General features: G+C 48.3%; 1 protein-coding gene across 1 annotated transcript in view; it reads right to left on the minus strand.

Moving 5' to 3' along the window:
• Positions 1-7,976, minus strand: part of RAB44 (RAB44, member RAS oncogene family) — a 32,655-nt gene extending 24,679 nt beyond the window's left edge. The window contains exons 1-2 of the mRNA XM_037146185.2: positions 7,897-7,976; positions 3,459-3,676 (exon numbers count right to left, since the gene is read on the minus strand). Of these exons, the coding sequence (XP_037002080.2) occupies positions 3,459-3,665 (207 nt within the window). The 5' untranslated portion in view covers positions 3,666-3,676; positions 7,897-7,976. The remainder of the gene's footprint in view (positions 1-3,458; positions 3,677-7,896) is intronic.
• Between the last annotated feature and the right edge of the window lie 1,806 nt (positions 7,977-9,782).

Here is a 9,782-nt window from a genome sequence, read left to right on the forward strand (position 1 = left end):
AAAAATGAAACTACTGTATGGTCCAGCAATTTCACATCTGGGTATTTATCTGAAAAACATGAAGACACTAATGTGAAAAGATATATGCTCCCCTGTGTCCCTCGCAGCATTGTGCACGACAGCCAAGACACAGAAATGACCTACACGTCCATCGATGGACGAATGGAGAAAGATGTGGTGTGTACGTATATTTAAAAACACATTTTTAAGTTTAAATACAGTTGTGTTTAACACCTGCTTCAACAAGTTGATCATTATCAATAAAGAAAATAGTGTAATATTTGTCACACGTAGAAGAAAATAAAAACTGAGGCTTTAACCTGTAACAAGATCTGATATTTAATATGGCATGGATGCAAAAAAGAAAGGCATCATAGGAAGACCTGTCAACCCAGAAGAGATGCTCAGTCTTTCCCAGGCTAAGTTTACATAGGTAAAATGCTATTCATAGGACCATTTCAGAAGTTGCATGCTTTATGGGATGGCCATGGAGGTTTCCTGATGTGTCCTTACCTTCGGGGGAAACCCTGGCCAAACCCTTGTGAAATAGTTACGTGTGGTACCCCGGGGGAGAACTTGACTCTCTTCCACTCTGATCTGATTAGTTACTGTCACTAATAACCACAGCCCTTTAAACTCACTACTAAATAAAGTTCCTGCTTTGCCTGAAGGCTCCATTAAAAGCTGCAGGCCACGGTTTGTGCCTTCCGCCAAGGACAGACTCAGCCTGCGGAAAAGCATCTCACCAGGTTCTCGGAACTACCGGCGCTTCCCTTGGGGACAGGAGGCCGCCCTGACATTAATCACCCCTCAGACTGAGCTGGTGGGCTGACAATTTCTAGGGCTCTTTTGATTCCACAAGCAGCCAGCTCGCCCAAGATCCACCAGAACAAGAATTAATTCATTCCATGGAACTGAATGAATGGCTCAAGGAAGCCTAGTTGTGGTTCTGCGTTGGCAATATAATTGGTATTATTTTTGTTGTTTTGTTTTTGTGGATCTATGAGAAAGTTCTTTCTCTGTCTTCTTGAGCTGTCTCTAACCTTCAGTTTAGTAGATTACAGCTTGGGTAAACTGAAATTAAACATATTAAATGGTATCTGCATCTCGCCGACCCCATCCTGATTCAGAAACCAATACTTTTACCGAATCCCCTTACTTTCCATGGCAGTCTAGTCACTGACACAGGTTCGGTGAGAATCTGTCCTCCTTTTTTGCTGAGATACGGCTGGATAAATCAGTTGTGCAACTGTAGTGTCATATTGGAGAATGACTCTCTTTCAGTCAGGTGCGACAAGTCCTCTGTAAGGAACATGGAGACAATGCCTGCCAAACCCACCTAGGAGCCAGATGACAAGGAAGGCCACTTCTGGACAGAGGAGCGACCCTGGAACATGGGAACCTGAAGCAGAAAGGAAGTTCCTCACATTTACAGGGGCTGCAGGTAAAAGCCGGTGGGAAGAGAGTCGGGCTGGTTTCCCAGCCTTGGGATAGACGCAGGGTGGCCGCCTCAGCACTGACAGTGCCACATCCCAGGTGCCCTTCCAGTCCCAGGCAGACCAGACAGATGGTCACTCGAGACAGCAGAGCAGATAAGAGATTTTTAAAGTCTGAAACTTGGAAATAAGGTAGATAGTGTGTCCTTTCAAGCACTGTATAAACTAGAAAAATGCACTTAGTTCATCTCATCGTTTACCTTAACTTAAAAGCCCCAGACTTACTGAAGTTACTTGTTGTTAACTTGGAGATTTTTGTCCCAGAGAGAAGAAAATGGTTTCTTCCTAGCAGAACAGATAACCCCAAAGATTTATGGCATGTTGGACATGAGTCATTTTTAAAATTGAACTAAGCCACCTTATCATAACACTCTTCTGTCAAATTGCCTATAAAAACCCTAGTTTCTCAAATGTTTCTTTCTTTCTTTCTTTCTTTCTTTCTTTCTTTCTTTCTTTCTTTCTTTCTTTCTTTCTTTCTTTCTTTCTTTCTTTCTTTCTATTTAATCCTCACCCAGTGCCATTTTTTCATTGTTTCTATTAGAGAGAGGAAGGGGGAGAGAGAAACATTGATGTGAGAGAGAGCATCGAATGGCTGCCTTCTTATATGTGCCCTAGCTGGGGTCAAACCTCCAACTCTGTATGTGCCCTGACTGGGAATTGAACCCACAACCTTTTGGTGTACAGGATGACGCTCCAAAAACTGAGCCACAGCAGCCAGGGCTAAAATGTTCTTTAAACCCATCATAATATCTTACTGGTCCTTCATTAATTAATAATAATAGGTAAGACCTTTAATAAGTGCTGATTTTATATTTACTTGAAACTCTTTTTTTAACCCTTTTGAAAATGATGTTTTAATATCAACCATTCATACCTTGTTGTGGCCCTGAGGCTGGATTATAGGAAAGGTCAGTTTTGTGGGGAGAAGGACAAAATCTGGAGCATGAAGCAGTATCAGAAGGAGACGGCAGGCCAGTGAGACTCTAGCAACCCACACAAGGCCCTCGGCAGAGAACAAGGAGAAACCAAGAAAAATCAGTCAGTCCGATCTAGGCCACAGCGAAGATTCCTTACTGGGACACACAGCATGGCTGATCTTAAGTTCATTCAAGCTTACGGTCGTTGACGTGGTTTGATTTCCAGACCTCTGACTGCTTCCCAAGGCAGACTTCCCTATTCAGTGGGCCTAAAATGATATCATCTACGAGTTACTTCTTTGGCTTAAAGTTACTCCATCTACAAGTTACTCCTTTTTGTTGTTAACATGTAAATGTTTCTTCCCTGGTCCGTGTGACTCACTTGGTTGGAGCAGCATCCTATACACTGAAAGGTCATGGACTCAATTCCTGGTCAGGGCACATCCCTAGGTTGGGGGTTCAATCCCCAGTCAGAGCATGTGTGGGTGGCAACCGACTGATGTTGCACTCTCACACCGATATTTCTCTCTCTCTCCCTTCCTCTCTCTCTCAAGTCTGTCTATCTATTTATCTATCTATCTATCTATCTATCTATCTATCTATCTATCTATCTATCTAATTTTAAAGATTTTATCTATTTATTTATAAAGAGAGGGGAAGGGAGGGAGAAAGACAGGAAGAGAATCTTCAGTATGTGGTTGTCTCTCGCGTGCCACCAACTGGGGACTCGTCTCACTATCTAGGCATGTGCCCTGACTGGGAATCAAACCCGTGACCCTTTGGTTGACAGGCTGGCACTCAATCCACTGAGCCACACCAGACATGTATATTTATGTTTATGTTAATGTTTTAATGTAAATGTTTCTGAAAGAGGGTTACATATGAAGCCTTATCAGTCATTTACACATTAGTATAAACAAATTCCTAGCCTTTCTTGAGATCAAATTTAGATGAGACAAGGAGGACAGAGCAGGCAAGTCCTGTGTTCCCAGGAGGGCAAATCTTGAAAAGGGATTCAGGGGATGGGACGAGGTCTTCGACTCACCTCCATGTCCTCACGGGTGACAAAGCCCCTTTCCTTGGCACCACAGGCCTGGAAGAAGGTCTGCAGTTCTGCAGCTGCCTGGGAGGACCAGGACTCTGGCTCTGAAGCCACAGGGGCATCCTGGCCATCAGTGGGTTCTCGAATCTGCCGCCGGCGGCTAGAGCCCAGTTTCCGGCCTTTTCGTGTCACTCTCTGTCCGGGCTCCATGCTGCTTTGGCCTGGAGACCAAGAATAGTGAGGGGCACTGGGCTGCAGCACAGTCGCTGCCTGCTGAAGTCCCTCCCATGCTCCCCAGTACCCCTGGAGAATACCCACCTTGGGTGGTGCACCCTGCCTGACTGGACCCTGCTGGCCTCTCTGACCTCATGGCCTCCAGCACACCCTGCCCAGCGCCTTTGGCCTTTCTGTTCCCTCTGCCTGGGATACTCTTCCCCAAGCTATCCATGTGCCCTCATCTTCTTTACATCTCAAGTCAACTGTCCAGCCTCCTCTGGCTGTTCTGTAAAAAAGCCCCCAGTGCACGGTAGGCTCTGTTCAGGGCTTGGGGGTGGTTACACAGGGCCATCCAGAGTCTCGCTGTCTGAAGACTGGGAGCACCTTGTAAGCCGTCTCCCTGCTGCTGCTCCTCCAGCCCATTTCCTCACACCTCACCTTCGGGGGAGGACCCCTCCAGAGTTCCCTCCTCCCTCTCTCAGTTTCGCTTCACCTCCAGCTTTTTTCCCTCCTCAACGCCATTTCTCTACTCTTTCCACACACCCACAAGGGTCAGGAGCCCCCCCACAGGTGGCCTTGGGTGATGTGCCCGTCCCTCCCTCCCCCGCCCTCCCCCTGGCAGTCCACAGCAGACTTCTCAACCACTTCCCACTTTCAGGGGGCCAGGCTCCTCCCTCCCTTGCTCCCTTTGCCCAAACCTCCCGACTTTCTTGTCCCCTCACCTAGCTGACACCTCTTCCTCCCTCAGCTGAGAGTCTGCCTCCTCCAAGAAGCCTTCGACCCTCAACTTCAAGTAAGGTTCAGGACCCCCTCGTCTGTGGCTCCATGATGCCCTGGGCTCCCTTATGGATGTCACTGTGCACCCTGGTTCACATTGTTTCCAGCTCCTTGGCACATAGTATGTAGTCAAGTAAGGGTTGTCCAAGTCATGAACTAAGGTCCTTTCATCTGTCACTGAAGGTCTTAGGTCAGCCAGTCAGTTAACAAGGATTTTGCTGGATAAGGCTTTGTCCAGGTGAGGCCCCAGGGTAGGAGAAAGGGAGGCTGGAGTTTGGAAGGGGCATTCGGGGACCTGCCTGGGGGGGACTAAGTCTGGGGTATACAGATCTGTATGGGCTGGGAGGGGCTTCACGTGCACAGGGTCAGGCAGCTTCCTGTGGGCCATGGGACTTGAGTCAAGCTCTAAAGGAGGCTGGTAGGGTTTAGAAGCAATGGACAGCATGGGCTAAGGGACTGAGGCAACGGAACAAGACACCACCTCTGGCCTTTCTCTGTTGGGGCCAAAGATGACAGACAGGCTGAGTGGAAGGGTCAGGGGGCTCTGCCTCAGGGATGATGAGTTCATTCCAGGGGCCTAGAGCCACTGGTGCAGCCTCGCCTTGGGCAAATTCCCTCACACAGAAAGCTTAGATCTTGAAAGAAGCAGTTCGCCCCGAGGCGAGGCCCCCAAACTTGGAACTGAAGTAGTCTCTGCTCTTCCTGTTCTGTCTCTCCATCCATCCGTCTCTTTGCCTGTCACTCTTGGGACCTTCCAAGTCTGTTCCCGGTGCCGCTTCCCCATCACAGAGGGCGACCAGCGGCAGTACGCTGGAGCCAAGCCAGGCTCCGGAGGGAGCGAGCGTTAGAGCCAGTCGTGCTCCTCCCTTCCTCACCCAGTGGCTCAGCTCAGACGCTGCGGGAGTATTCACCCCACGCAACTTGGCAAATGTGGCAAATCGGGCTTTTTCCTCCCACAGAACAGTTACAAGCACACCTCTCCGGAGAAGACTCCTTTCTGCCCGGTGCCTCCCAAGATCTGGTGTGCACTTGCGTGACCAGCCTTCGCCGAGTACCAGCTGAATGGCGGCAGAGTGGCAAGCAGGCACTTCCCTTAGGAACAGATGACCTCGCCCCATGCAGTTTGCCCGACTCTGGACCCACAGACGTGGAAAAGGAGGCCCAAGAAAGGAGGTGACTTCTACTCACAGTGCTTCGAAGTCAGACTCTTCCATTTCCCAGTCCTGCCTCTTGCTAACTGTGTGACCTTGGGCAAGTCACTTAACTTCCTTGTACCTCAGTTTCCTCACTGGAACATGAAAGTAGTATTTACCACACAGGGGCGACAAAATTAAAATTGAATTGCCAGCCCCCATTCTGGCTTTACTTCCTCTCAGCACTTGTCACCTGACCAGAATACTCTTTCATTCAATTATCTTGTAAAATTTCCATCTCCTCTTACTGAAATACAAGCCTCCTGTGAGTCGGGAGTTGACTCTTGCTCACTGCTCCAACCCAGATCCCTAGAACAGCGCCTCACGTGCAGTCTGCACTCTGCAAACATTGGCTGAGTCTAGAATCCACATAAAGCACTCACAGCTGTGCCCAGCATACAGCGACGGCTGGTATAGGTGGCAATGACCATGGTGGTGACAACATGGGTGAGGGTGACATTCCATTTGACCCTCATAAAAGCCAGGTACTGGACAGATATGATTTATCCCTATTTGACAGATGAGGAAACTGAGGGAGGGAAGCTCTCGGCCTCAGAGACATCAGCAGCAGAATGTGTTGGTCATGGGATGGATTTCACCCAAGACCACTTCTTGGTGGCAGAAGGCCTGTCTGTAGGTCACAGACGCCCACCCCGGCAGGCGTGGGTGGGACAGGGTTCACAGAGCAGGGCAGGGGGGCAGGCTTTACTCGAGGTTGTGAGACTTGGAAAATTAAGTTTCACATGCACTTCCGCTGAAGGAGATAACACGCGCTCAAGGCAGCAAGATAAGATTCCCATTACGGAAGCTTCTCAAACTGGTCAGTGGGGGAAGAGTCTGCTGTGATGTGGGCGCCACAGCGCTGCGTCTGTCAAGCTCCCGAAAGAGATTAGAATCCTGAAATACATTCCCTGTGGCCACATTCCAGGACATAGGACATTCTTAAAGTCTCTTTTGGGAAAGAGCTCGGCTGCACCTCCACAGCCCCTCTTCAGGAGGCATTTCTAAAAGAGAAGCCCCCAGCCTCCACTTTGCCTCAGTCCCCGGCACTCGCCCTCTGAGCCAGTCCATCTTCTTTCCCTAGAGTCCACTCGGTGGCCTCCACTTGCCTGTCAGGAGGCCTAGGACAGAAAGGCCACAGGTGCCCGGCAGCCAGCACTGCCTCAGAGTGCCTGTCACCATCAGTCAGAGCCAGTGGTCGCCCCGCACAGCCCTACCGCTCCCTGTCCCACCCATGCCGGCTCCAGCGGGCATCTGTGACCCACTTACAGGCACGGCCATTCAGACACAGTGTGGACATCCTTCGGTCAGTCCTTACACGGTGTACATGCATGTGCACACACACACACACACTCTCTCCCCCTCAGCCAGCTTCCATTCAGTCGGCCATCACCCACAACTCCCTCATGGTAACCACCCTCACAGCCCAGGTACGAATGTCCCTGCCACTCGTTCACTCAGAACAACATGCCTTAGGGTCAGACAGCAGGGGCGCCCTCTGCCGCATCCCCCTCCCAGATCTCCGCCACCTCACACCTCCACCAGCCACAGCCCCCTCATAACACGTACACACACACACGCCGAGCACAACTCCTTCTCCTCACATTCCTTGCCCAAGAAGTCGTACAAAGTTTGAAGCCAAACGAGAGCAAATGAATCCCACTCCCAGGCATCCATAGGAATCAGCTCCCTGCTGTGGATTCCTCAGGGGAGCGGGCACCTTGGGCTCTCAGTCAGGAAGTGGAGAGCTGTGTAAGGACAGGGTGGGGACAGCAGCAGGGGACATCACAGGGTCTGCAGGTGCCACAGAGCCTCCCCAACTCCCATCCTTCTCTCACCGAAGGGGTGAGGGACTGGGTCAGCTCTCAACCCACTTACTCCAATAACTCCAATAACTGCCTATAACAGCGATAGCCACACAACCCAAATTGTCCAAGTTGAGGGGTCTGAGGGCCCCCCTCCTGCCTTGTTTCAGTTTACTCACCTCTCTACCCTCACTAACCTGATAGACAAGCAGAAGCTCTGAGAATCCAGGTGACTTGCCTAAGGTCACATGACCATTTAAGGGGAGGTAATGTACCCAAGTCTCCTGCCCCTGGTGCTCTCCATTAGACCATGCAGAAGCCCCAAATTCACAAGAAAAGAGAACTTGGCCCTTTGCACCCTCTCATAGGAGCTGCATGGGGCCCACTGCTCCCTCCCCCAACCTCATCTCTCCAAAGAAAACAAGCATTGCAACCCAGGGGAGCTCCCACCTCTCAAAGACTCCAGCTGTGCATGCAGCCCGCTCTCCTGGACCTGCTTGTTCAGAAGCGCACTAGCTCTGGAACTGTTAACAGTCTTGTCTCTTGCTTAATCATTCTTCCGTTCCCCAGCAAGCCAATCTCCTGTGTTAATTTCTGAGACTTCCTGTAGAAGTGGCCACTGCTTATCCTTTCACAATTTTGTATGGATTTCCCGAGGCCCCCTTGCCCTAGAATCCTGAAACTGGAGAATGCTGCAGCTGGGAGGGAAGTCCTCCTAAGCAGAGGCTCCAAAGGGCGAGGTGGACTGCCCAAGGTCATCGGGCCCTCAATGGCAAAACCGGAAATTGGGCCCTACTCTCTGGTTGCCATGGTGATGCCATGCCTTATGCCAGCCAGGGTGTTGATAGGCACAGTTATGGCTAACACTGGCTGTAAAACTGCACACCATGCCTTACCTCAGTGTCCTGAAACATCAGGGAAGGCTTACATCTAAATCATCTTTTAGAGAATAGTCTAACCTAACACTAAAATACATTGTAGAGCCACAACTCTCAGAACAGTGTGGTACTGAAGCATGAATATAACTGGATGAGTCAATGAGACAGAATAAAGAATAGACAGGAATAAACTTAAATATATACATGGGAATTTAGTGTAAAATAAAAATAGCATTTCAAATCAGTGAAAAAGATGGTTTACTCAATAAACCATTGGGAGAATGGGTTATGTATTTGCAAAAAAAGTTGGAGCTTTAACTCTAAAATAATTTCATATGGGTCAAAAATGTAAGCATTAAAAAGTTATACTATTAGCCCTGGCTGGTTTGGCTCAGTGGATGGAGTACCAGCCTGCAAACCAAAGGGTCGTCGGTTTGATTCCCGGTCAGGGCACATGCCTGGGTTGCGGGCCAGGTCGCTGGTAGGTGGTGTGCAAGAGGCAATCACACATTAATGTTTCTCTCTCTTTTTCCCTCCCTTACCCTCTCTCTAAAAATAAATAAATAAAATTCTAAAAATAAAAAATATCAATTTTTAAAAACGTGAACAAATGTTTATCTTGACTCGTAATAAAAGAAATAAAAAGTAAAACTGCAATGTAATTATTCAATTGCTAAAACTTAAAAAAAGAATAACTTGCTGTGTAAAGGATGTAGGAAAACACTTTCATATGTTGTTGGTAAGAACATAAACTGGTGTGTCTTCCGTGAAAGGAAATGTCATGAAATCTACCAACATTTAAAATGCAAAAAGGTTTTGCTCAGCAGTTTCACTTCTAGTCACTTGCCCTACAGCTGATGTATGATATAAAATGATGGCATAAAAGGATATTTATTACAGCATTGCCTGTCATAGCAAAGGATTGTAAACAACCGAAAATTCATCAACAGAGAACTGGTTAAATAAGCTCTGATATATAGCTACAATGGCCGACTGTGCCACTGTGAGGGAGATGAGGAAGATCCAGGCGGACCCCTGTAGAATGACTTTCAAAATCTGTTGTTGAATGAAAATAGTAAGGTGTGAAACAGTGAGTATAGTATGCATTAAAAAAAAGCATATGTGTGTAGATGAAATGTATGCTATGTGAATGCACATGCATTCATATATGTTTGTAAGCACATGGACTATTTCTGACAGGCAGCAGTGCGGTGATTAGCAGAGGGCAAGGGGGTGGGGAGGGACTGGAGAGGGTAAAGGGGGGTTGAATCGTGGTGGAAGGACACTTGACTGGGGTGGTGAACACAGTACAATATACAGATGATGTATGATAGAACTGTACACCTGAAACCTATGCAATTTAATTAATGTCACCCTAATAAATTCAATTAAAGATAATAGTTCTAACAGAATATACAAGAATATACTGGTAGCAGTTGGGCTGAAGAGAAGTGTTGA

Source organism: Artibeus jamaicensis, unplaced genomic scaffold, assembly GCF_021234435.1.
Source record: "Artibeus jamaicensis isolate MK-2021 breed Jamaican fruit bat unplaced genomic scaffold, CSHL_Jam_final contig_1803, whole genome shotgun sequence".
Classification (NCBI taxonomy): domain Eukaryota; kingdom Metazoa; phylum Chordata; class Mammalia; order Chiroptera; family Phyllostomidae; genus Artibeus; species Artibeus jamaicensis.